This window comes from Pelobates fuscus, chromosome 5 (genome assembly GCF_036172605.1).
Source record: "Pelobates fuscus isolate aPelFus1 chromosome 5, aPelFus1.pri, whole genome shotgun sequence".
NCBI lineage: Eukaryota > Metazoa > Chordata > Amphibia > Anura > Pelobatidae > Pelobates > Pelobates fuscus.
This window is the reverse complement of record NC_086321.1, coordinates 64,695,211-64,722,804: the sequence shown is the minus strand read 5'-3', so window position 1 is coordinate 64,722,804 and position 27,594 is coordinate 64,695,211. Positions and strand designations below refer to the sequence as shown.

Genomic DNA, 27,594 nt, shown 5'->3' with positions numbered 1-27,594 from the left:
GAGTCAACTTTGGCAGCCTGTTGATGACGAATTATTTTATCAGGTGAACGTAATTTAAAACAAGATCAACAAATGTTTGCTACAGAGTTATAGATACAGCACACACAAATCAGTTTGTAGGTATTATTGGCAGCTTTGACATCGATGTATCGTAAAGTGTTTATGTTTAATTGTTGTGGAGCTCAGTGATTCATTCAAACACACCAAACATAGTAAAACCAGAGTAAATGAGGCGGTCAAACAAGGTAAGACAGACGCGTTAAAGAGACCTTTAAGAAGGACCTTTGTGAAGAAAACCTCGGCAGTGTAAAGGTATTGTAAGCAAGCATTAGATACATTATCTCATTGATAAAACAAGTGACACACATTTTCCACACTAGTTTCCTGTAGTGTATCCAGTTTATATAGTTTTCCGTGGAGTAGTGTACCAACCTATTTGTTGGTATATAGTTTATGCATAATTTTGCATATTTTTATATATCTGATGTACATGTGGATGGGACATCGCATACACTAGTGATAATTATTGTGAAATAAGAATCTAAAATTATCTAAAAAATAAAAAGAAATTAATAGAAATGCTAATTATTTACTCCGATGTTACAACAAAGTTTACGTCAGCCTAGGAGAGCACCAACAGAAACTGACACACTCAAATTCTATCTGGCTCCTAGTGAGCTGATGGCTCATTACCATTCACAGAGTTTATACCTAGCCCATTCCTATACCACTAAATCAATCCTTCTCATTCTGAAACATCAGCCATACTGCCTCTACTAGATGACCAATTCATATATCTACTACACATATCACATTTGATAGCAATATTTGGCAGTTGGCATCCTTCGCAACGTATTTAATGAAGCAAGAGGTCTGCAGTACCTTTGATGGCACTCATCTCTCTCATTGAACTGTGAGCACTTTGTGAATATGTCTCTATGACCCAATCTGTATACATTCCTTTTGACCTACAGAGGGTATGCTAGGCTGCTGAAGGTAAACTATAGGATAGATTTGAGGTTAAGGGCCCCAACTCCAAAAGTGCACATGAACTCTTCAAATCAAGTCTTTACATGTTCTGCCTATGGTCACATTTCCAGTTCCAAACGATTTTTTTTTTTTTTTTAATCCAGATGTACAATCCTCCCTTCTCTTGCTCTACCACAGTCCGTACATTGTCCTTTATTTGCACCTAACTAAAAGAAATCTTGAGTACAGCACCTCTCCAAAGAAACACCACACCTACTCTCTCTTTAGACTTTCCCCTAAACTCCACAAAAACTCCACTGTGCAATTCCTCACTCTACGTCAGTCATTCCATTTGTCTAGAGCAGGAATAGTTGACCTTCGGCACTGCGGATGTAGTGGACTACATCTCCCATCATGCTCTTAAAGCCATAATGCTGGCAAAGCATCGAGGGAGATATAGTTGACAAAATCTAGAGTCCTACCCCTGGTCTACAGTGTTTTCACTCTCTCACCGATAGATCTACATACATCTACTGAAATGGAAAAGTAGCAGGACTACTGAAATGCAGCAGTATAAATGATGTGTTCACATCCCTCTAATTAATTTGAGCACCGCAGTATAATTAACTGATAATCAAATGAGTCACAGTTATACTACTTCACACAAAAGTATTACTTTGTTTGACCTTTTTTTGAAATAATTATATCACATGTGTCTATGCACACTGTTCACAGACAGTCCAGCTCAACAGATTTGTACTAATTACTAGGGATCGACCGATATGGATTTTTTTTTAGAGCAGATACCGATAATCTTTGAACTTTCAGGACGATAGCCGATAACTTACCGATAGGTTTTAGGTTTTCAAGAATATATTTGTGTATACTGGATGCAGTGAGAGTATTTGATTAGTGAATGCAGTGGATGCAGAGTGTGTTTGTGTAATGTGTATATAGTGTATGTAGTTTGTGTTTGTGTAGTGTGTATATAGTGAATGCAGTGTGTGTGTAGTGTTTCTATAGTGAATGCAGTGTGTGTGTTTGTGTAGTGTGTATATAATGAATGCAGTGTGTGTGTTTGTGTAGTGTGTATATAATGAATGCAGTGTGTGTGTTTGTGTAGTGTGTATATAAAGAATGCAGAGTTTGTGTGTAGTGTGTGTATAGTGAATGCAGTGTGTGTGTAGTGAATGCAGTGTGTGTTTGTGTAGTGTGTATATAATGAATACAGAGTGTGTGTAGTGTGTGTATAGTGAATGCAGTGTGTGTGTTTGTGTAGTGTGTATATAATGAATGCAGTGTGTATATAATGAATGCAGAGTGTGTGTAGTGTGTGTATAGTGAATGCAGTGTGTGTTTGTGCCATTAGTATTTGTGTAGTGTGTGTATATGATGAATGCAGAGTGTGTATATGATTTGTGCAGGTATGTTAAGTGTGTAAAATGGGGGGAGGATTTTTTTATTTTGAATATTTTTTTTTAAATTAGGTTTTAGTCCCCTCCCCCTGCTTCTTACCTGGCCATGGAGGGGGGTTATGGCATTCCATGGTAGTCCAGTGGCATAGACTCTGCAGAGGGGGGCCCAGCACACTCTTACCTTATCTTCCCAGCAGCTCCCTTCAGCTGCTTTGTCTAACTCTCGCGGCCTGTGTGCCGTGCGGAGCGTTGCCATGGTAACCAGTGGCAATGCTCTGACACCAGCGGGACTTGCGAGAGTTAGACAGGACCCCCCCAGGACCCTGATGGCGGCCCTGGTCTGCATTATCGGCAATATCGATATCTATTGGCCGAAACGGATATTGCTGAAAATACAGAATATCAGCCGATAATATCGGCCAGACCGATAATTGGTCGATCCCTACTAATTACATTTCATTGGTTCCATAAACCATAAATATTTTTCCATGTCCAAATGAGTCCACATCCTTCAAAAAGGAAAAGAATAGAAAAACGAAAAAAAATCATTCACATTCTAAAATCTAAAAAAATAATCTAAAGTCTGCTTCAGATTCCACTTTAAGAAACTAACTTCAACTATCCTTTTTAGATTAGGCCTCCCATTTTTTTACTTTCAAAGTTTTATTTGAATAGAACAATGTATATTGACAAGTACTATACTAAATAATTCTGCTCGGTCTAGTTATTGTTTGCCCCTGCCCGATTAGGCAATATATTAATGTCTGATGGTGATATAAACAATGAACTTTGGTATGGTTATGAACAATAACAAGCAACTAAAGGGAAAACACAGCTTCCTTGAAGAAGAGAGATCCATCAAGAATAAACAAAAAAAGTGGTAAATTATTAATTTTTTTTAAACCAGTATTTTTTTTGTTCAAAAAAATAAAAATCGATTTCTGGTATATGAAGGAATGAAATCCAAGGGTATCTTTATTTTATTATATTCCTAAATTTTGAAGGTGTGCCACCAAGGAATATTTAGATGTTTTTCGGGAAAAAGAGATTTGGTGGAATAAAATATTCACATGTTTGTCTACGTGCCTAAATTAGTATTGCTGTTCTCCACCAATATTGCACAATGTTAGGACAGGTCTACCTAACAAGACAAATTGCTCTAATGGCATCGCACAGAGTGTTGTGAAACAACCTCCAATAGGGTAAGGGTAAGGTACAGTCATAATATTTGTTCTTATTTACATTTTTGTATTGATGTATCTACTGAGAATCTATGGGAGAAGTTGTTCTGCTATTCCTTATCTGAGAAACTAGTTTTAAGATCTCTGAGATTACACCCCTTCTAAACATTATTTTACATCAAATCCACTCATTCTGGTTACCTGTTGTGCCATCAACTGACCCAGTGAGTGTCAATGTTTAAACCGCAAATAACGGCTTGAAGAGTGAGACAAGGTGGCCATCACTGTTCCAGGAACTCTTCAATGATTGGGAGCAGTATTATGGAACTGTATTGAGTTGTTCTATTCTGTAGGCAGATATCCAGTGGAATTTCTTTTCGCCATCATTTATTGCTGCAATATTGAAATATGATAACAATGCTATCTTGGCTGCCTCATTGTTTTGGTTTCATGGTATTACATTTAGAAAGTACCGCAAGTCCATCTTTTGTAAAAAGGTCACCAGTGTCTGCTACGAGGAGTGTCTGTCATTTCTCAGACTTCAATGTTCTACTAACTATGTCAATTGAAATGGAAACTTTTGAGTTATGAATGTAGAGTGCGCTTGTAATTCCAGATGGCACCAAGTCTTTTTTATACCGGACAGGCACGCATGTCTGCTGTAGTTTTCAATCCAAGAAAAACGACACATACAGTATGCAGATTTCTGCTCCACAAGAAAATGACTTATGTAAATGTTTGTTGGGGATAGGATACTACAGTAAAAAAAAAAAAAAAAAAAAAATTGCAGCTAAATTCCAGCCCCCAGAAATTTATTTGGTTTTTATTATTTACTATAATCTTCTTGATCCCTATAGTATTGTACCCTATGACTTATTTTTGCTAATCTATCGTCATAGCACTATTGTCAGATGAGCATGCAGCGCCCGCCAGCTTGAGTGAGACACTGTCTGCTTAATATTGTGTAAGCATGGGTCTGGGTACATCAGTAGAGTCTCCAAGGTGTAGATTGGGAACACCTCCACTAGGGCTCAGGTTGCTCCAGACTGGGAGATCAGCTGCCTCTCCTGTCCCAAGCTCTCACTATGGTGCACTGTGCCAAATAGAGTATTGAAACAGTGGAAAATATCAGCTCCAAGGTGGACCAGCCAAGTCCTAGATAAGGCAAGTCTCTAACAATCAAGGACCTCTCAAAAAATGTGCATCCAACATGGAGGTCAGGCTCCGCCTCCATTTTTGCTCATTTTGATATGTATAGTTAGCCTCTTTGTATTCTTACTTATACTAGAACATTTATAAAGAAACAACAAAATAATTGCTTATAAAAATATATTAAATAAAACAAAAATAAGATGGAATATAGAAAGGTTGATGTCACAGATTCAGACATTGATCTGGTTAAACAACTTAAATATTTAATGTCCATGAGGTAAACAGAGGTTTATGCAGTTGTGCAGTTGCCAGTGTTCACAGTCTGCCAAGGGACTATATACGCAATATCAAAGCTGACAGAATCTTTGCAAACACTTGATATTTGATATTACGATTGTGAATCCCTTAAAGGGTTAATGCTTCCAAATGTTTGGGCACGATCCATAGTTCACATGCTGAATCACCGGTAAACCCCAACTAGATTTCAAATACTCTGTAACATGATCACATCCCACAATTAGACAAATGACCAGGGACACTTTTTAGCGCAACTAACTGTTTACCTGACCCCCTAGTGAACTCAGTGAGTGAAAGAAACATCATGTAAAGACAGATGAAGACCATTAGTGGAAGGCAACCCTCAATGAGGAGCGCTGTGGCAATTCCTTGTCTGAGTCTTGGAATTATTTGTGCAACCCCATGAGCAAAAATATCACAAATGCACACTCAAGCAATACAGAGATAGTCTCCTCTCACTACTGATATTTTGCCAATTAATTTGACATATGCCCTGGAATTAAAGTCTATTTGATCTATCTGCATCTTTTAGATTGCATTACAGTTTAGAAATCAACCCTCCTTAAAGCTGTATTTGTCAAGAACTGCACTAAAAGAAACACTAAATTACTTCAGCATGTTTTAATCCTGAATTTGGAAATGTTGAAAAGACTACTAGAATTCAGATGTCAAGCCTCTCAACATTCCTGAGTTTTGCAGGACATTGTTTTAGGGTCCTCTCCAGCCACCCTGACTGTGTTCCTGTGCATTCATGCCAGGCTGGCATGGCAATTCTTCAGGTGGATCCACCACTTGTCTAGGTGTGTCCGCTCCCCTTGTGAAGTGCCAGTGATGTGATTTGATGCCTGAATCATCCAATACCATTCTCCCAACAGGACATGAGCACGCTACACATGCAATAGAAAAAACTAAAAATTTGCTTTATACCCGTTAGGTAGCTGTATTGAAGGGACACTCTTTATTTTGACAAAATTGCTAAACAAGGATTAACAGTCATTCCAGACATGAAATAAAAGAAACGAAAAAAGAGTAGAGACTGCACACATTAAATGGTGTTAGTTCAATGAAACCACCATTGGTGTATCAATGACCAGAAGTGGCAAACCTCATTAAATAGGATATCCACAACAAAGAGGTTCGGGCACTTCATGGTAGGTGATAAATAGGCTTTAATTGGAACACCCAGATGCAGGAAAAATGTTTGTGACCTTAGTCATTCAAACCAAATACAGTAGTTGTATAAATGGTTTTCTCTAGTGGCAAACTAGAAAAGTTTTTGATCTTGAATCTGCTGCTTCTGTAATAGTGCACCCTAAGTCAGGCCATCAAAGGGGATACAAGTGTTTTTTTTTTTATAAATACCCAGAAACTTTAATTTGCCTTACCCTATAATGGCATTAGGAATATACAGTATATATCTATAAATCCACTACCTAGATTTACTCTTATACAAATGCATTAATACAGCCTGGTGGTTTTAAATACAAATGCGACTTGCACGCAACATTGTGTATCCTAACTTCAAGTTATAGAGGTAAAAACCAAATGAGCAATCAATTCTCGATACAATGGCCAATTGACTGAAGTGGCTCATCAAGACACTGTTATACAGTAGTTTCAATTACAAGTGTACCTTGAACACAAAGCAGAGAATAGGATCATGACAGTGATTAAGTGATCATGAATATCATACAAATCAACAGAAGATGATAAGAAGATAAAAATATATATATATATGAAATAATACAGAAAAATATCTAACTTTACTAAATTCAAACTGGTGGAGACAAAAGAATGAAACCTACCTGGACCTGTTTTCTCGGCATCCACTCTGAGTTGTAGTATTACATACAAACCCGCTGCTATAAAAGTTACTGCAAGGCCACATTCCCATTGCCTTATTCCCATCAACAGGAGATGAAACTCTACTGCTAATGTAACATAAGCCCCAGGTAAAGAAGTCAAAGAGTAACAATAATTCACCTCTCTCTAAGCTTGACCTGTCTTACCCTCCCCAAAGATAGCCAAATACTCAATGGTTTATAAAACAAATACGTTAGAAACGTAAAAGTAAACAAAAGCTCTGTCGTACGATAAGTACCCAACGGCACATCCATGCAACAGGTTGAAACATTTTAGGTAGATTAGATTCACATTTTTTTTCCATAGGCTACAGAAGCCACATTATGATAGCAAAGATAGAAAATTGCATTCATGCCCCCTTCTTGGTGACAGATAACTGCCTCCTTGCATAAAGAAGTACCGAGACATCCATAGGAAATTTAGATCTCCATATTAAATTTAAACCAGGGTGTTATATTTCAGAAGCCAGCCAGAAAGTGCTAGCTTGTAACCAAGGTCTCTGGTGTTCTGCTTTTTGGATACATCACAGATGGTCCTCAGAAGTGAGGTGACAGTGCATCATTCTACGCTCTCTTGGCACCACACGACCATTTGCATCACGTACAGTGTGTTGTCAGCGCACTGCACATGTGTTCGGTAAATAGTGGTCAGTTGAGTTGACGAATTCTCGTCACCCTGAAACACCGTATTTACTTGGCAAACCCCTCAGAGTGTGCAAGGGCATGCCATCTATCAGCCATGCACCCTCAACATCCAGATTTACAGAAGAGATAGCTGAGGGGTATAAGGCATGACACAGGGGTTTATGGCAAATTAACACGAGCAATCAAAAAAAAAAATAAAGTGTCTCCAATTTAGGAATAAAATGCAACGCAACCGGATCCTCAAGTTGTCCTGTCTTTTATCCTTCTCTCACTCTTTCTTCATTTCTTTTTTCCATTCTTCTACTCACACAGTTCAATTTGTCAGTTTGCTGACACACTGCTCTACTTGCCTTCCTGTTATGCTGTGTGCACCTTGATAAAGTGTATTCTGAGCATAACAATATCTTTACCACAACATTGGAAACTGTATTATTGCTTTGAAAGTGAACTGTTTCACATGCTGAGATTGGAATTAATTGTTGTTTTTTTTTTGTTACACGATGCACCAAACTGTTTGCCTGATCAATAGAAATAATACATGTAAAAATAAATAAATAATAGTCATAGCTACAATTTATTGAATAAATAGAACTACTTGGAAAATGGCAAATACTCTTAAATATATTTAATATTGAATACCCTTCATACAATATTAACATGCTCCACAAAGAAGAAGCAGGTGGTTTTATGTTGAGAGGTAGGAATTGTAAATAAGCCGACTAAACAGATTTTAAAGGTAAATAAGGGCCGCCCAATGACTTTGGCTGATTGTTTGAAGTTGCTAATCGGACATCTATGGAACAACAACCTTATGCCCTGTAGGTGTACACGTGCTTGTTTTGGCATATGTCTATCTCTGTCTTTACTCAATATATAAACACATACACACACATACACACACATTGTCTTAAAAAAAAAAAAAAAAAAAAAGAACATTGTACTTGACTATGGGAGTGCTGCAGGTCAAATGTAATCTATATATAAAAAAAATAAATAACACTTTTTATATGAAGATCTATACAGGGCCAGATTAAGAGCCCAGTGGGCCTGGTGCTGACAATTATGATGGGCCTAATTACAGAATCATATTGACCATAAACAGTAAAACACTCCCAAGCGTCATGTATCTGATGGAGATGGTGCTGGAGAGAAAGAAAACAGCAGCTATAAGAAAACACATACCCTAGGCTAATCTCTCACTAATTTATGTTTTCATCTTTCAAGTAAATCCATAACCCCTAACAGCAGTGTCCAGTCAAGCAGGAAGTCAATGGGCACGGTAAAAGGGTGTGCCACTGACACAAATCATGTAACCTGCCAAAAGGGGCGAACATGCCCCAAAAGAGGACATGTCTGCCCAAAGAATTAGAAGGCCAGCCTGGCATGAATGCATGTCAGGCTGCCTGCCAATCATTCAGCTGGCCAATTAAGGGCATACTATGCAGACAGCACCCTGAAATGCATCTAATGATGCGCTCGCTCAACGCTTTCTAAGGACTAGCACTCGCTGGTGCACTTGTCTCCTTACCTTCTTACTAGCAGGCAGAAGCTCCTGGTATATAGTCTGGGACAGAGAAAAGCTGTATGTAGTGAGTGTAGAAGAAAGGGAACATGCCACAGTGTTAGAGAGACCAAAGTCAGCATTACCTTAAAGGATCACTATAGGGTCAGGAACAAAAACATGAACTCATGACCCTATAGTGTTAACACCACCATCTAGCCCCCCTGGGCCCCTCATGCCTCCATAAACATAGCAAAATCTTACTGTATTCAAGCCTGAAGCTGTAACTCTGCATGCTGTTAGACTCAGAAAAACAAGCAGTCTGCTGACATCATTAGAAGTGGTGGCCTGATCCAATCACAGTGCTTCCCCATAGGATTGGCTGAGACTGACAAAGAGGCAAGTCAGGGGCAGAGCCAGCATGATTCAAACACAGCCCTGGCCAATCAGCATCTCCTCATAGAGATGAATTGAATCAATGAATCTCTTTGAGGAATGTTCAGTGTCTGCATGCAGAGGGAGGAGATACGGAATGTTTGGACGCATTTTAGGCAGCCATGGCCCAGGAAGGATCTCTAACAGCCATCTGAGGAGTGGCCAGTGAAGTTATCACTAGGCTGTAATGCAAGCACTGCATTTTCTCTGAAAAGACAGTGTTTACAGCAAAAAGCCTGAAGGTAATGATTCTACTCACCAGAACAAATTAAATAAGCTGTAGTTGTTCTGGTGACTCTAGTGTCCCTTTAACCATATTCATTGTCAGCCAGTTCACACAAGTTGTGTTCCCATACATCCCTCTTAAGTTTCCATACTTAAGTAAGAGTATGTGAAAAGTAGTTAGGTTTGCAACCTTTCTTGGAAAAACATACCGGCCTTGCTAATTTGCATAATTAAATACGTATGGATGACATCACATGATGATAATCACAAGGAGTGACATAAGAGAAAATGCTGTAAAATCACCAAAAAACTACTTAGTTTGATTCTGCTGTATAGATGGATTGCTGTGTCCACATGTGTCTGTGTCATAATGTCTCCCAATGTCCCTTAGTGTCTCAGTGTCTGCCATAATGTCTCCCAGTGTCCCTTAGTGCCTCAGTGTATGTCTCCTTGCAGTCTTTCCCCCCATTCCTTACTTCGCTGAGCTGTAGGCTGTCTCTGCAGGGTGGGAGCTGCTGTCTGGACTCTCTGTAGCTGCACCCCTGCAGATCAGTGAGTATAGATAGGCAGGGAGGGATATGCTGGAACTTCCTATCCCTGCCTGTCTCCACATACAGCGACCCCTACTGGCCAGTGCTGGTATTGCAGAGTATTTATTCTCTTGTTTATACTAAGAAAAATACCACCATTTGTATTGCCAGTATCACTGCAATATTGGCACCAGCCAGGCAGCCTCAAATACTGGCTGTGCCAATAAAATAAAAGCCAGGTGGAATCCCTAAGAGTAGTGTGTGGGGGGAAAAAAAAATGTAAACAAAAAAATGTAAAATTTTTTTTTTTTTTTTTTTTAAATCAATGGGCCTATTCCATGGGCCTGGGACTGGAGCTGCATCTCCATCAGCCCCTATGTTAATCCGGCCCTGGATCGATCGATCTATCTATATATATATTCTCGTGTGTATCCCAGAATAGTATGACATGACAAGCATACTTGCTACCAGGATGTTTAAAAAAAAAAAAAAAATGCACATAAGAATTGCCTCTGCCTCCTTACAAAGTTGTTTGATTTTACAGATAAAAACCACGATTTGTAATAGGTACTAGTGGTTGATTCACTCTGGGGTTGATCTCAGGAACCCTGCCCAGTTAGTCATTTGGTTGCTGAAACTATCGTATAATTTCCTGTGTGGCTCAATGTGTTTATATAAAATTGCCGTACACGTGGAGGTCACATTGCACAGCATCACACTATCCTTTCTTAGAACTCACAATGTTCCCAACATGATCAGAGGCAGAAATACAATATGGTTTGGTGACTAACGTTTATAATCAAACAAAGAACAGGAGATGTGTATGTGAAAACTTAAACAGTTAGAAAGCCTGGTAACTAAGGCACAGTGGTCCAGCAGAGTCTCACCTGTCACTGGAATACAACTCTCAAATTCTCTGCCAACCCATGATTTAAAGAGAAAGGTGGAGCAGGGAGACAATTTACAGACTTAATCAAAACAGTGCTGTAAGCACACACAAAAAAAGCATCAACTCTGATTCAGTCAAATGTTTGCCACACTGAATACTGTAAATTTCAACTCCAATTATCCCCAGCCAGCTGTTTGAGAAGGACCATCTCTGCAGTAGAATAGAAAATATTGCACATGCAACAGTCTTGAGTTTTAACATGGAAAAATGGGGAGCGCTCAGTCTAGCCAAGAGTGATGTAGTCTTTAACCCCTTAAGGACCAAACTTCTGGAATAAAAGGGAATCATGACATGTCACACATGTCATGTGTCCTTAAGGGGTTAAAGAGACACTGGACACCTAGACCGCTTCATCTCATTGAAGGGGTGTGGGTACAGTGCCCCTGTACTCTTAATCCTGCAAGTGAAAGCACTGCTGGATCAGAGGTTTTTAAACCTTATATGTGCAGGAGGGGACCTAAAGTAATAGGGACAGGGGCAAAGTATAGCGTTAGGAATACAGTTTTGTATTCCTAATGTTTTAAATGTTCCTTTAAACCAACTGCAGCTGAATTCTCATGTGTATAGGTCATGTCACCTTTAGTAAATATAGAAATTCACAAGCAAAGGATACCGCACTCACACTTAGGAATCCAGGTGCTTATCAGGGCCAGGGTTGGAAAAACCCAGTTTAGTAGACTAAATAAATTAGGTCCAGGCAGTTAGGATTGCTGCAGGAAGGCAGGTTTATTGGAACAAAAAGTGCCTTCCTGCAGCAATCTTAAATACCTGGGCCTAATTTATTTTACCTTTAGTAAAGAGGCCTGGTAAACAGTTCCCAAACCTAAAAGCCAAGAGTATAAAAAAGGAAAATAGATTTGTAAAAGTGGAGAAGCCCATGGGTGAAAGACGAGCATCTTTGAGAGGTAGTAATATTGATCGGATTCTCTAATTTCAAAAGCAGCTGCTTCCACGCAGGAGTCCATCGTTTACAAGTCCTGAAATTCCAGACCTTCTACCGCTGTGTGACACATACAGAGCAATATGCCCCCCCCCCCCCCCCCCGCTACACATGTATCCATACCCAAGGTCTATGGATTACAGCAATACTTCAGTAAATTAAAAAAAAGATAATTAAACTGAGTTCTCGTGTATAATCATTTTAACTTTTGGATATTCATATATGATCATATGACCCAAGTCACATCTTATCATTTAACCACAGAGATCCTAGATCATTCTTCCTAGTGCTGGAAGGATAGACGTTGTCATATTTCAATGTGGGTGAAGGATTTGGATGTGCCAACTGTGAGTATAGTGTAAACCTCTGCGGAATACGTTGGTGCTATATAAATGCCAATAATAGCAATGACACCCAAAATATAGCTGGGCATCATCATAGAAAAATTTCTCAAAACAGCCAGCAAGTATCTACACATTCCAAGGCTACGGTTACAAAAATGATCATAAATGACATCTAGATATCCTACTGAGATGTATAGGTGAATATTTATTTTAATGTAATAAAATGTGGGGGTTTTGTTTGTTTTTTTAAATGATGTACCCCGTTTTTTCCATGTTATTTTTATTTGTTTACCATTTAAGTTTCACAAATGAAGAAATTACTGAAAATCCACTGCATTTGTGGGTTTTATTTTTATCTATGCCATCCATTAGGATACCATACTATATATAATCCATAAGATGCTGTGATCTGGATTTAATATTTAAACTCGGAAAAGGTGAGGCATATCACATTTGGATAACAGGTTCCCTTTAATTCCATCCACTATTTGATTAATAAGGAAAACGTATCCTACCCTGCCACGTCTCTGACTATAACAGAAAGATATCTGAAAGGTCATAAACACCCAGTAGACGTAGGACTCCAGACGCCCCTGAGAGTGTTTTTACTAAAGATATATAAGGCATGAGCAGCTGCTGTGTACAGTCTAGTGGGCATACCCTGTATCAGCCACATTGCACTGCGAGCGCAGACTCACAGCCACTAAACTGCTTTAGCTCACAGTTTAAAAGCCTTTATTTCTGTATATTATCAGAATGAACTTGTAATGTCACCTAAAAACCATTTTATAATTAAAGGGACGCACTAAGCTAAATAAAAGTCTATGCTTGTTGCAAAGGTATTGGTGTAAGAAGGTTCACTGTCTATTTTACAGAACTGTGTGCAGCGGCAAGACAGCTACTTCAGTGACGGAGGTCAAAATAGGATTTTGTTTTTTTACTTCTGTCTTCGCAGTTCAAATATGTTCTAGAAATGCATGCAACATGTGCCTGGTGGGAAAGCCATATTAAGTCCCTACTTCCCTTCTGTCCAATGACTCTGGCTATATGTTGGCAGGATGATGGTTTGAGAGAAAGCTGTGCACAACCCTTCACACAAACCTCAGAAAAGGCTGTCAAAAAATATAAATCAATATGGTTAAAGGGACACTAGTCACCAGAACAACTACAGCGTATTGTATTTGTTCTGGTGAGCAAAATCGTTCCTTTCAGGCTTTTTGCAGTAAACACAGTCTTTTCAGAGAAGATGCAGTGTTTACATTACAGCCTAGGGCTAACGCCACTGACCACTCCCTAGATGGCTACTAGAGGTGCTTCCTGGGGCAGTGATGCACAGTGTGCAGCACTGCCATTGAGTGTCGCCACCCTCTGCATGGAGACACTGAGATGCTGACTGACCAGGGTTGTGTTTGGTCTGTGCTGGCTCTGTCCTTGATCTGCCTCCTTGACAGTCTGAGACAATCTTATGGGAAGGCATTGTGATTGGCTGGCATCAAGAGTGTTGTTCTGAGCCAAACAGGCAGATCAGGGGCAGAGGCAGCAGCTGCAGACTTGAATACAAGTAGGATTTAACTATATTTAGGGAAGGGGAGGCTAACTGGTGGGTTTAACACTAGAGAGTCAGGAATACACGTTTGTGTTTCTGACCCTATAGTGTTTTTTTTGTTTTTTTAAATATCAGCTTATTTAGCAATTACATTCATCGGAACTGATGAATAGAACTACTGCTGGGGGAAAGAGCTATATATCACAAACCTTTACTGGTTATAAATTCATGGGAGAAAATCAGACTTCATAACTTACTGACTGAACCAACACTTCCTTGTCTTTAGAAGAGTATTTTAGTTAAGAATATTTGTTTACGGGGGGCGGAGCCAAGCTATAGAACTGAACGGTCGCAAGCCTGCCGAGCTCCGTGCACAAAGGCCTAATAACAAAGCTCCCAAGCAAGATCCCAAGCAATTAGACCCCCCTGGACCCCCAGGCTCCGGACAATAATATGGGTCGAAAAAACAAAAAACAAAAAACAAAGGCAGGACAAGCCAAAACAGGGCATGAGTATAGGCGACCTATGGCGGCAGGCACGTGGAGACTTGCTACCCAAAATGGCCGCTTACATGGGAGAGAGCTCAGATTTCTCCGACGACCAAACTCTGGAGCCGGGAGACTTCCACCTGCCTACACCGCGGGAACTGAACCCGAAACCAGCGCCAACCACCTCCACACCGGACTCAGCACCGGTCACTAAGGCCGACATGCAGGAATTGCTGGCAGGGCTACGGAAGGACCTCCAAGCGGACATGGCAACATTCCGGAAGGACCTGCAAGGCCTGACCGGCCGCATGGGAATCCTGGAAAGCGACTCACATAACGTAAAGGAACAAGTCACCCACCTACACAACGAAATTGCAACGCTCCAGCACCAGCAACTAGCCACTGAACAGCGGTTTGCTGCGCTGGAAGACTTTAGGCGCAGCAACAATCTCAAGATAAGAGGGGTTGCAGATACAGTACCTGATGCGGAACTACCACACTTCGTGAGGAGGCTTCTAGCAACGATACTGACCCCCAAGCAGGCGAAAGCGGTGGTAATCGAGCGCATGTTTTGGATCCCGAAACCAACAAAAGCACCTGCCATGGCCCCACGTGATCTGATAGTGCGCCTCCAAATGGAACACGACAAAGCTACGATAATGGGAGCACTCAAGGGGAAAGCTTCATATAACTTTGAAAACTCACCTTCTATGCGGACTTGTCGGGGAGCACTCTGGCATGGCGCAAAACCCTGCAGCCCTTCACGACACTCTTTCGCGAAAGAGACATTCACTACAGATGGAAAGGACCCCACATCCTGGCGGTCCTACAAGGCAGCACCTCATACCCGGTCCAAGACATAGAAGAAGCTAAGGCCATCCTGGAGACTCTAGGCCTCCCACAGGACGCTCTCATAAACAGGAGGCCGGGAACAAAGACCACAACGCACACCTGGGATCCGGCTGGCACGGTCCCATTTGAGCCGCGAATGAAACCGGGACACTGACCCCCTTGGAGAGCCCTCTGCCAGAAATGACCTGACCATATGAGGTTACATTAGATTATGTCACACATATGTTGAGGCCTATGCTTTACGCTTCCGACCCCATCGTTAGTCCGACACACACCAGGACACCCCTTTGTCACATAGCGACACTTAGGCTCATTTTTTATGTTTTTTTTAAAAGGTAAAAACCGCGAGAAATAACTTGTAACTAACCGTCTGCTTAGCCAGGTACAGGGCTCATTTCTAGCCAGGACGACTTGCAATAACCTCCTTAACACTAGACATACCCCTCTTAAATTGCAAAATTTCAGCTAGTCGGCTATGCCAGCAAACCCAAAGGTGTACACCCCTGCTATAGATTCATAGACATGTAACTGTCCTTAGAATTGTGGGGCTGATGTTATTATATGTTTGTGTTATCATTTTATTTCTTCATTTATCTTTTTTCTCTCAATAACATTTTTACTCAAAGTTAAGCTTACTTAATATAAAAATGTACAGTCTCACTTAATGCCATCTCTCTGTTAACCAAGAATGGCTGGTAATTGCTGTTGTGGCATTACTGGCGTGTATGTACCAATCTACCTGCACTCAACAATAAATAAAAAAAAAAAAAAGAATATTTGTTACTGTTTTTGACTGAATATTTTTAATGCAATAACTATTTAAAGCTTTATAAACTAGAGAACCTGAAATTGTCTTGGTGTCAGTCGCTCAGTCTCACTAAATCAAAGGGTGAAACTTTCACGCTAATTTTGGGAGCACATTTGGAGCCAATTATATACAGGGTTTTGTTTAATTCCTTTTAATCTTTGGTTTCTTTTGCTCCCTAGCTAGACACCTTTGAATATGGTGGCATTTTGAAAAGGGTATTTCCACGTTACTTTTAGAGTACCGTAGTTTATTAAATCTGATCAAAATAAGAACATTTAACTTCTCAGAACACTTTGAAAAATATCCCCCAAAAAACTCATGAACAATTGGGGGAGACGGGGAGATGTGGGATGGAAGCATTGGAAGAATTAGATGCCATCATATGTCTCCATGTATTATGGCCCAGGTATGTATGGTTCCCAGCGTCCTGCTCCTGGGAGACCTGCTCTCCGTGTCCTTGCTCCTGTGCACATAAGGTCAGAGACCTTGCTCCCCGTGTCCAGAAGGCCTGACAGTTTACTCATATTAAGTTTCCCTGTTCTCGTGTTTTGTATTTGCGATCTTGTGACTAATATAATTGTTTTCTTTTTTCATGGTCATTTGTCAACTGTTTTAGCAGAGTAAAAACAATAGAATGTTTATATACATATTATGCTCCTACTTATGGTAGTTGCTCGTGGTCAGCACCCCTTCCCAATCAGACCCTGACATCCTACTAAAATGTATGATACAGATGGATACATTCTATGGATTTTACTATGCTAAAACAGTTGATTAAAGGAACACTGTAGTTTTAGGAAATCAAAACTGTATTCCTGATGCTATATAGTGTCCTTCTAATGGGACAGGGGCATTGCATCCAAACAACTTCAATGAGATGAAGTAGTCTGGGTGTGTAGAGTGTCCCTTTATCGTTAGTCCTGTAGATATTTCTGGTCTACATATCACATGTTGCTAAGCTAGTCTGAGAAACTAGAATACATTTTGTGGAACAAAATCACCCTTAGGCTTTAACATTAAAGGAACACTATAGTCACCTAAATTACTTTAGCTAAATAAAGCAGTTTTAGTGTATAGATCAGAGATAGGCAACCTTCGGCACTCCAGATGTTGTGGACTACATCCCCTATAATGCTTTTACACTCATAATGCTGGTAAAGCATCATGGGAGGTGCAGTCCAAAACATCAGGAGTGCCGAAGGTTGCAATATGCCTGGTATAGATCATTCCCCTGCAATTTCACTGCTCAATTCACTGTCATTTAGGAGTTAAATCACTTTATTTCTGTTTATGCAGCCCTAGCCACACCTCCCCTGGCTTGATTGACAGAGCCTGCATGAAAAAAAAAACTGGTTTCACTTTCAAACAGATGTAATTTACCTTAAATAATTGTATCTCAATCTCTAAATTGAATTTTAATCACATCCAGGAGGCTCTTGCAGGGTCTAGCAAGCTATTAACATAGCAGGGATAAGAAAATCTTAATTAAACAGAACTTGCAATAAGGAAAGCCTAAATAGGGCTCTCTTTACAGGAAGTGTTTATGGAAGGCTGTGCAAGTCACATGCAGGGAGGTGTGACAAAGGGATTTAACTCCTAAATGGCAGAGGATTGAGCAGTGAGGCTGCAGGAGCATTTTCTATACACCAAAACTGCTTCATTAAGCTAAAGTTGTTCAGGTGACTATAGTGTCCCTTTAAATAGAGAAATTCTTCTACAAAAAAAAAAAAAAAAATGGTGAAATATTTTAAAAGGGGAGTCAGAATGCAACAGATATGCAATATCTGGTTCTTACAGTGGGGGGTAAGTATGTCCTTTACACACACATCCGTCTGCATAATTCACACCAGCTATCTCTGCGGCAGTGTTTGCTGCGTTAAATCTTTTACAAAATGAAAGGAAGCTTTCACAAAATAAATATGATTGTTTCACTTTAAGTCTATCTGTATCATCACAAAGTGTCAAGCACACACAGTCTCGTTCACAGACTTCTTAATCAAGATGTTACCTAACCAAATGGGAACATGCTGGTCTGTAACGTCAGGCTCGGCATGAGAATATAATTGGTTATGGTATGGGAAGAACGAAAAGAGCTGTTTGTTATAAAACAAAACATGCAGAAATGTACTGACTACCAAGATGTAAGAGATAAAAAAGTGGAAAATAAAAAACACTCCAGAATTTATGTCACTACATACTCAGAGGACACCTTGTAGATCCACTTTAAAAAAAAAAATATTATGCTTTAGAATTGCACAAAATAGTATTTCATGAGTACCTGAAACAATCCTATTGTAATCTACAAAGTACCAAAGGTGTCAGAGTTTAAGGTTAGAGCAATTTTTACTAAGCTCTTTTGGGGGATTTTAAAATATACAGTCAATGAGCTAAAGTCCAAGGATGAAAGAATATGCATCTTGCAATCTACAGTAAATGTATCAAAAGTGGTCAAGGCAAAGCTCTGAAACTTGTGCACTGTCAATCTGGCCACAGTTGGGCGTTTTGATAAGAACAGGAAATCTAGTTTGTCAAACCAATGGGTCCTATATAGAGAGGCTCTAAACTACAGATATCTAACTAAAACTAAAAAAAAAAAAAGCTCTAAAAGCCTATAACTAGGATGGTTTGTGTAAATTGTAATAATACTAATAAAAAATGATATACGTATATGTATATGTTATCATAGTAGTTTGCCACCTCAGATCTACAATGTATTTCACTGTAAATTACCACCGAGGTTGTTGATTGGAAGCGAAATATTTCAAAATACACCATTCTCAGCCTATGAAAGGGTGAAACATTTAAAAGGTTTGATTGACGTCATGTCCAGGAAGTGTGTAAGAAAAGAAAATGTAGATGTGTTACGTTCTTGGACTAGAATAGAAGATGTAAGATAACCCAGTAATAATGTGACACCGGCCCTTCCTTCTCCAACGGAAAATATCCACTGTACAACTCAGCCGGATACATTAGAGCAGAATAAATACAAATTGGTCCACTGCCAGACAACTGTTTTCATAGCAACGTGTTAAAAGTGGAAAACAAGTTAAAGGAACACTCCAAGTACAATAACCACTATGGCTAGCCAAACATTGGTTAATAACTTATCTGGGTTCCCATGTGCTTGTGCAGTTGACCTGCTCTACCAATGAAAGCGGCCACACAGAGCCCTGCTACGCTCAGAAGAATCATTTGGATATTCCTTGCTGAAGAATGCAGGAGAAGAAGATGATGCCATGGGCGTCCAGGGTGACCCATGTAAGTTGTTAAACTTTTCTTAAATAGTTTGAAAAATGACTCTGGGAGGGGCCAGGACACACCTTAAACCAGACCACTACATTGTATAGAATGCTTCCCAACAGATTACACAGCAATGATTTGTGGGAGTAGTAGTTCAGCCGTCTCTGTCTACAAAAGAAAATAAACACGGAACTACACTGCAGCACAAGATTTAGGCCACGCACACACATGTAAATATATGGGATTACTATATTTGTCCCTTCAAATTTTGTGCAGAGCTCACTAGCCATGCTACAAATCCTGTGAATTTTAATATCTTTTTAAGTTGTTGTTTTTTTTTTTTTTTTACACATGGATAATGCATACACAATGTATCCACGGCTGTCCGATGTGTCCCTCTAACATGATGTTAGAAAGCTTTTTTTAAGGGAACACGGATACTTTTAGGAAATTAAGATTATTGTCAGGGCAGGATTTCACAAAGTCCTACAGAGCTGGTCTATAAAAACCCCGCGGAGTACAGAAACATTCTATTCTTTACCTCTGGTGCATCTCTTGTCTATATATGAGACTGTTAAATTGGAGGCCTCAGCTATGCAGACAGGCTCAGGATAAACACACAGAACGAAAAGCAGAACTGGAGCAGGAGTGGAGGAAATAAACAAACACCAAGTACATCCATTTAAAAGAGCTTCATTAGAGCAGCTAGACATACTAGATTAACCCAAGGCAGTCCACCAAACCAGGTAGGATCCCTTGCAGGGGTAGGTAACCTTTGACACACCACATGTTGCTGACTACATCTCCCATGATGGTTTCCCAGCATTATAGGTGTAAGAGCATTATGGGAGATGTAGTCCGCAACATCTAGAATGCTGACGGTAGCCTACCCCAAGGGGAATATTTATTTCAGGATGGGGGATGTGCTGTAAAGGCTAACCTGAGGCCTTAGCAATACAACTAAAATCTGTCAATAAAACAGTAAACATGCCACTAGCACTATCGAGCAAGACTCGCTAGCTAACAATTCTACAAGAAATCACAAAGCAAAGTCTGTATTATATTACTGTATTTGTGGAGCCAGTTCTCAGACTAGCTGCAGCAGGTGTAAGGTAACTTTTCCCAGTAAAAAAAAAAACAAGTATCGAACCAATCTGTCACCTTTCACAATGGTCCCGGCTAAGTGGATTTTTCCAGCCCAACAGTGTTTTAACAACAACCCTGAAAGGTGATAATGTCCGAGAAATGCTGGCGGCCATACCAGAGAGTCATAATATCCAGAATGATGAAAGCATAACATTGATCAATATTATGTGACAAATGCAGCAAGTCTGGGATGATAGAAATATAGACAAGGCAAATCTATGAAACCTAGGATCCTACAATTACAAAATCCAAGACGTGTTGCCAATTTATTCTCTTTAAGCACAGACTCCAGAGTAAAATCCTCAATGTTATGAAGGGGAGCCTCATTTTTTTTTTTTTTTTTTTAAAGTAGTTTAGCTTTATGACAGGGAGCAAAGTTGCCATTCATTGGTGGTTGTTTCTACAGTTATAAGATTAAATAAATAACTTTATATTATTCGGCTGTACGATATGACAAACAATTCTCCAAAGCAGCTTCTTTAGACTCTTCCCAGTGTTAAAGGACCGCTATAGGCACCCAGATCACTTCAGCTCAATGAAGTGGTCTGGGTGCCAGGTCCCACTAGTTTTAACCCTGCAGCTGTAAACATAGCAGTTTCAGAGACACTGCTATGTTTCACTGAGGGTTAATCCAGCCTCTAGTGGCTGTCTCACTGACAGCCGCTAGAGGCGCTTCCGCGATTCTCACTGTGAAAATCACACTGAGAAGATGCTGGACAACTATAGGAAAGCACTGAGTAATGCTTTCCTATGGGCGGTTTGAATGCATGCCCAGCAGGGGGGGGGGGGGGGGGGGGAGGGACCTAATGACCCCATAGTGTCAGGAAAACAAGTTTGTTCTCCTGGCACTATAGTGCTCCTTTAAACATATTTCCATCACACTGGGGAGGACAGCGATGCTGCAAATATCAAATTCTCAAACGTAGCTGCCTGGGGGGTGCGGATTATAATGTGATTGCTCTAAATAATGGTTGGACCACTTGGGTCATTACTCAATGGCTAACAGTGTAATAGTGATCCAATCTGATATAATATATATATATACACACACACACACACATACATATACATACACACACACACACTCATTTATTTCTCTTTCTTATTTTTTACCCTCATGTTTGCAATACTGATTTTGTAAAACATTTTGTTTTACTCCTTACATATGTTTGCCCAGTGAGGACAAATGCACTCAAACATAGTTGACTGTAGTGCATTAAAGTGGACTAAAGAAATGACACAATTTTACAAATATTGTAATACTTTATCTGCTACTAAAATCCCCAAAACCATAATTCATTGACTTTTCTGATGTGATGCGGTTTGGTCGCTGATATTTAATATACTGAGCAATTTCTGAAGGTATTTAATATGCCTAATAGCAGACAGTATCAGTTTTCAATTTCAACTTTTTTTTCTCCTGAAACTTTTTATCTACAACACCCACAGTTTTGTGAGGGCTTAGTGACAGGTACAGATTTTTGCATTGCTACACGAATGCCGTTTAGAGTATTTTGACAAACATTTCCCCTTTAAGTGGGTGGACTTATCACGGACAGTAATGCAGGTCTGTAGCATGGAAAGTAACGTCACCTTTTTTTTAATTATTTGTCCTAGCTAGTTTGTAGCCTCTACAGTTTGTACTGTTCAAAGATCACAAAGTCCACTTTAGTCCATTTACATTTCATTTTAATCAGAGTAAAACTGTTTGAACCAGCTATATGTGGGCACTATGCATTGCTGTATGGCATATGGCACAGTTAATGTAACTTGCTCCCCGTCTCCAAAAAGGAATTTAGCTTATACATGTGTTAACAATTTGCTTAATGCTCTGTACAGATTGAGCTCTCCCAAACTTTGGCTGACAGGTTCACTTTGAGACATGCCCAAATTAGCTATAGCAAGAAAGCTTCTGAACAAAGTTTATGCTTGGCTTAAACAATACATTTGTTTAATAACCATCATTGAAGTTTAAAAGGTCAAAGTCGTATATTACTTCTGATCCTACAAATATAAAATTATTTCCTTCTAAATTAATGGTACAGATACCATTTAAGGGCACAGAATGTTAACCAGAATAATTTATATTTTCATCAATTTAATGGAATTTTATCATCTCAAAAAAGGCTCTCACACATTGTATTTAGTTTACTGTAGCTAATCACAGCGATATCTCATGAAACCATACAGTTCTACTATGCTATGTGAACACATTAGAAAATCTGACATACGTGGCAAATATTACTTACTGCCCCATTTCCAAAAGCAGATCCAGAATTTCTTGTAATATCTTGTTCTTTATTTTGATCTTCCGTGCCATGCGTTACACGAATCCTAAAATGTGGCTGCCTAGCATTTTGATCTTGTCGAATTTTAAAAGTGCACCCTTGCCCCTGTGAGGTTCTTTCCCTGGAATCATTGTGAAAAACATCGGTAAAGTCTTTATTGCAATTCCTTCTATCCACGCTCACCCCATTTTCTACCGGGCTAGTGCTCTCGGGTCTTGGCTGCAATGGGTACGAGGTACTCCTCTCCAGCCGGATACGGGGATACCTGACCAGCCGGTTTCCTTTTGTGCCGGTAAAGCCAAAGTTATACTCTCCACCTAGATTAGCATTACCACTCTGAGATTGCTGAAGTTGAAATACGAAACATCTTTGACCTGGGTTTTGCCCCGATGTGTCCGGAAGATGCTGCAGAGACCAGCGTCTGGGTTCAACATTGGACCCGTTCTGATCCTCGCGGCTCTGAGGCATCAATCGCACGTGGTGGATATCTGGACCTTCAGGTTGACTGTTGATTCTTACTCCACCAACATTCTTGCTGAACGTGGCCTCGTAAGCTTCTTCATCTTCATCCACAATACTGTGTACATTTTCGTTCTGTTCCACGAAAGGGCATCTAAAGCACCTAGGAGGGAAAGAGTTGGCACCATTCATTTGGTGCCTTGTGGTACTGTGTACTTGAGGAGGAGAATTTCCCGGAGTGTCCTGCGAACTACTTGCAGAAGAGGAATTTTTCCTTACAGTGGACACATAATGCTCATTGAAGTCTGAAAATGAGAGAACCCCGTCGGAAAACGCAGAAGACTCACATTCATCAGCATAACCATTCACAGCGTTGCGTTGAAGGGAGATCTGCATGGATGAGCTTCTTGTTGGACGAGCATCAATGTTATTTAGCAACTGGGGGATAAACATTGAAGAGCTCCGTTTTAGTTCACCCTCTTCTTGCAATTCACCGTCGCCATAATCGGATCCATTTCTTGTGTAAGAGTGAGAGCCACTTCTCCTAGGCAGTGTGTGGAGTGCCATGAAAAAATTATCTTCTCTTTCTTGTTCTAGGACATCTGACTCGGGAGCCGTGTTGCTTCTTCCAGAGCCAAAATGAAACCGTAGCCGGTGGGCCATGGTTTAACAACAGACAGGGAAAACGGAGACAGAACAACAGTGCAGACTCTGCCAGAAGTTAAAAATCAAAAACATAAACTCCAAGAAAAAGTGTCCCATCTGTCTGCACTGCAGTACTGATAGCGACAGATAGCAGAAATAGCCCAAGTGACAAGTAGCATTCCAGACATGATTGGATAAGAGCAATCAGTGCTTCTACATAATGTGACATAGGGTAGGATGGCTGGAGTCACATGATGTTGTTCCCCCTCTCCAGTGCAGTCAAATTTTTTTATTTATTTTTTTTTCCCTTGTGTGTGTTCCAACAGAGAGAGAGAGCGAGCTTGAAACAGCACCTTCCCAGCTGCTCCTTTTCCATCAAAATGAAGCAGACCGGTGGGAAAGCTTTCACAGTGGAGTTAAGCAGTGAACACATTCAGAGCTGCTGTAAATCTAAACCCCCATCGTATTTGCCAGGCACTTTTCTCTTGGCAAAAATAAAATAAAAGTTAAAAAAAATAAAAGAACAGAACGCATGCACTCCTCACAACGCACATTACCTGTTGGATCTATTATAAATCCTCTCTGTTCTATCTGATAGAATGTTGTGTTTCTCTGTACATAAACTATAACTAAATACAGTAATAATATATCTCTGTGCGACTCTAAAGTAAAAGCGAAGCAGTTCTGTTCTTTCTCTGTAGATAATGTTTACCTCTCACTAGGACGCTGACTCAGATCTTTAGTCCGGGTACATGTGCTTCTTTTAACACATTAGATCGCAATCCTTTCCTATGCTCAGTCTCAGAACCGAAGGCTTATCTACTAAACAAAATTTGGGGTTGAGGTTGTCAATTGAATGTATAACAGCACACTTCAAAAAGGCATATTTGGCTATTGTATCTGAATGTGCAAATGTTTGAGATTTTTTTTTTTTCCAGCAGACCCCAACCTTTTCAAACTGCTATTTAAAAAAAAAAAAAAAAATAGAACACATTAATCTAGAATTTTCCAAGAAACAGACATATATTGAGACACAATTTGGGAATTTATTTTAATTCCAATTTGAAATGTAAAGTCTCCCAGCAGGAAGGGATGAATACAGAATAAATTATTAATGAAGAGGGGGCTGAGAAGCTCCTAACTCACCGTGTGATTTCCTACAATTAGTGCTTCCCCTTCAAAATCAAAGTCTGCTAGGAGTGACTGGGCACAGTCTGTTCCCGCTTGTGAAAGATTGGCTGGAAATGTCACCACTGCAGCCAGCCTGATCTCTTCAGACTGCGGAGGAGATTATCTGTTCTGCATTGGCATTTATGCTGCTACCAGAGACCATAACTGTATTCCCCCATCAGGGTTGCCATACCCACCAGATTTTCCTGGATATCACTGGCAGCATATAAGAATGCAGGCCTGTAGTATATAGAATTCATATGCTGCAAGATTCATGGTTCTTCTAGAGCAGGAGTGCCCAAAAGGTAGTTTCACAGATGTTTTTAAAATTACAGCTACCATGATGATTTGCCTTTTTGAAGGCATGCCAAGCATCAGGGGATTTGTAGTTCTATAACATCTGGAGATCTACCTTTTGGGAATCCCTGTGCTAGAGTTACTGCTCAATAAACTGAGAACTATTGGGAATTCAAAGAGAATTTTAAATGTTTGGACACAATATTTAAACTGGAAACAATATCTAAGTCAGCAAAGCTTCCAGTTTGGCTACTTTGAATTTGAAAATAATTTAGAATTCCTGACAATTCTCAATTTAGTAAATAATCCTCACTGTGTCACACCATGTTATTTGATGGCGGAATGATTTGACCGTACTCAAAACGACTGTTTCAACCAAAGGCTATGGACGTGGTGTGAATCTGAACATCCACCTTGATGCAATGCTAATTATCTCAATGTTAACATCAGAGGCGTAACTAGAAACCACGGGGCCCCGATGCGAAAATTGCCCTGGAGCCCCCCATACATCCCCCACTTCATCCAAACAGATACACATGCAGACACATATATACAGACACACATGCACACAGCTCCCTCGCCTTGTCTGACAGGAACTCTGCCGCCCGTCAGGGGGGTCCATTAGGTGGCCAGTAGGCCACCTCTTGGGCCTCCGTATGACAGGCATCTAGGCAGCCCAAGGTCGCAGGGGTCGTGGATGCGGTTGGGCCCCCTGAAGTGAGGGGCCTGGTCGCAGCTGCGACCCCTGCGACCGTGGTAGGTACGCCACTGGTTAACATGTTTCTAGTTTGTCTACTTCAATAAAAAATAACAAGCGCTGTAATGTTAGTGAATTGCCCAAGAAACTTTTATATGCCTATTTTCTTAGAGGGGCAAAGGTTTAAAAATAATATCAGGAAGTATTACTGTAATGAGAGGGTAGTGGATGCATGGAATAGTCTTCCAGCTGAAGTGGTAAAGATTAACACAGTAAAGGAGTTTAAGCATGCGTGGGATAGGCAAAAGGCTATCCTAACTATAAGATAAGGCCAGGGACTAATGAAAGTATTTAGAAAATTGGGCAGACTAGATGGGCCGAATGGTTCTTATCTGCCGTCACATTCTAGGTTTCTAGGGTTTCTGAGCTGCAGGGAACTTCAGCTATAGGTTGATATATCACCACTGTATGCACTCTGACACTAGCACATAGTTTGCCTAAATTCCCCACGTATAGCACCACCACCAGAGTTATGGAGGTCAGCTACTAAGTGAAAAATGGCCCAATACAACTGTAATCCAGGGGATTTAATGGCCAGTTCAGATTTATCAATATCAATTGTCCGGCACCATATTGGTAAGTATTTTAACGATTTAGTTGAAAGGGATGCTTTAGGAAAGGTATAAAGAAACACTCCAGTATTAAAAACATATTTGATTTTAATGCTTGGAGTGTTCCTTTAACCCTCTCAATATTAAATAACCCCAGGCAAAAAAAACGGTAACTTTGTACTGCGAACATCCTTTCTCCCAACTGCTTTGCTCTGCACAGGGAGACGGTCAGTGAGGACACGGTCCCTTCCTTTCTGGATGAAATTTGTACATGCAGCACTTTCACCACACAAATGTGGTGATCACTAAGCAGACTGCTTCTCAGAGGAAAACATTAGACTAATGCCTCGCCATAGAAGCTTTCACTTTTATGTGAATAACAGTTGAAAAAGAGTGAAAAAGAAACCCTCTTGGTTATCTGCTTGACTGCCTGGGAGAGTTTCCAAATCAATTCATAAAAATGCTTATATCTCTTAACCGGCACTTTTATGAATGGGAACAAAGAAGACAGTCAGTTAACCCTTCAGTACTTCAGCAAGTTCTATAGGAGTCAGGAGTGTTGCTTTAAAGGAACACTAGGCACCATAACAACCTCATTAAAATTAAGTTGCCCGGAGTACATGACTTACAAAGACATCTCATTGAGCTGCATAAGGAAGTCTGTGACTGGACAGACACCGAAAGTATTGACTGGGCAAGAAGGGTAGGGCTTGCAAAGGCTGCAGGGAAGAGAACAGCAGCTTTTGCAAGTGGTTTTAAGATATAAAAAAAATAATTAAATTGAGAATAATTCATTGAGAATGCTTTCCTATGGACTGACTGAATGCACGCGCAGCTCTTGCCACGCATGCGCAATCAGCCGATGACGTCAGGAGGAGAGTCCCCGCGCTGGAGAAAGGCAA

General features: G+C 40.2%; 1 protein-coding gene across 10 annotated transcripts in view; it reads right to left on the bottom strand.

Moving 5' to 3' along the window:
- NEDD4L (NEDD4 like E3 ubiquitin protein ligase) overlaps positions 1-27,594 on the bottom strand; it is a 347,833-nt gene that overhangs the window by 101,474 nt on the left and 218,765 nt on the right. For 2 of the 10 annotated variants that reach the window (XM_063453938.1, XM_063453942.1), the window contains exon 1: positions 22,775-24,079. The exons of 4 other annotated variants lie outside the window; for them this stretch is intronic. In XM_063453938.1, coding sequence (XP_063310008.1) covers positions 22,775-23,935 — 1,161 coding nt within the window. In that variant the 5' untranslated portion in view covers positions 23,936-24,079. Of the gene's footprint in view, positions 1-22,774; positions 24,082-27,594 lie in introns of those variants that run through there. 4 more of the 10 variants (XM_063453939.1, XM_063453940.1, XM_063453943.1 and 1 more) reach the window with 3 other exon arrangements.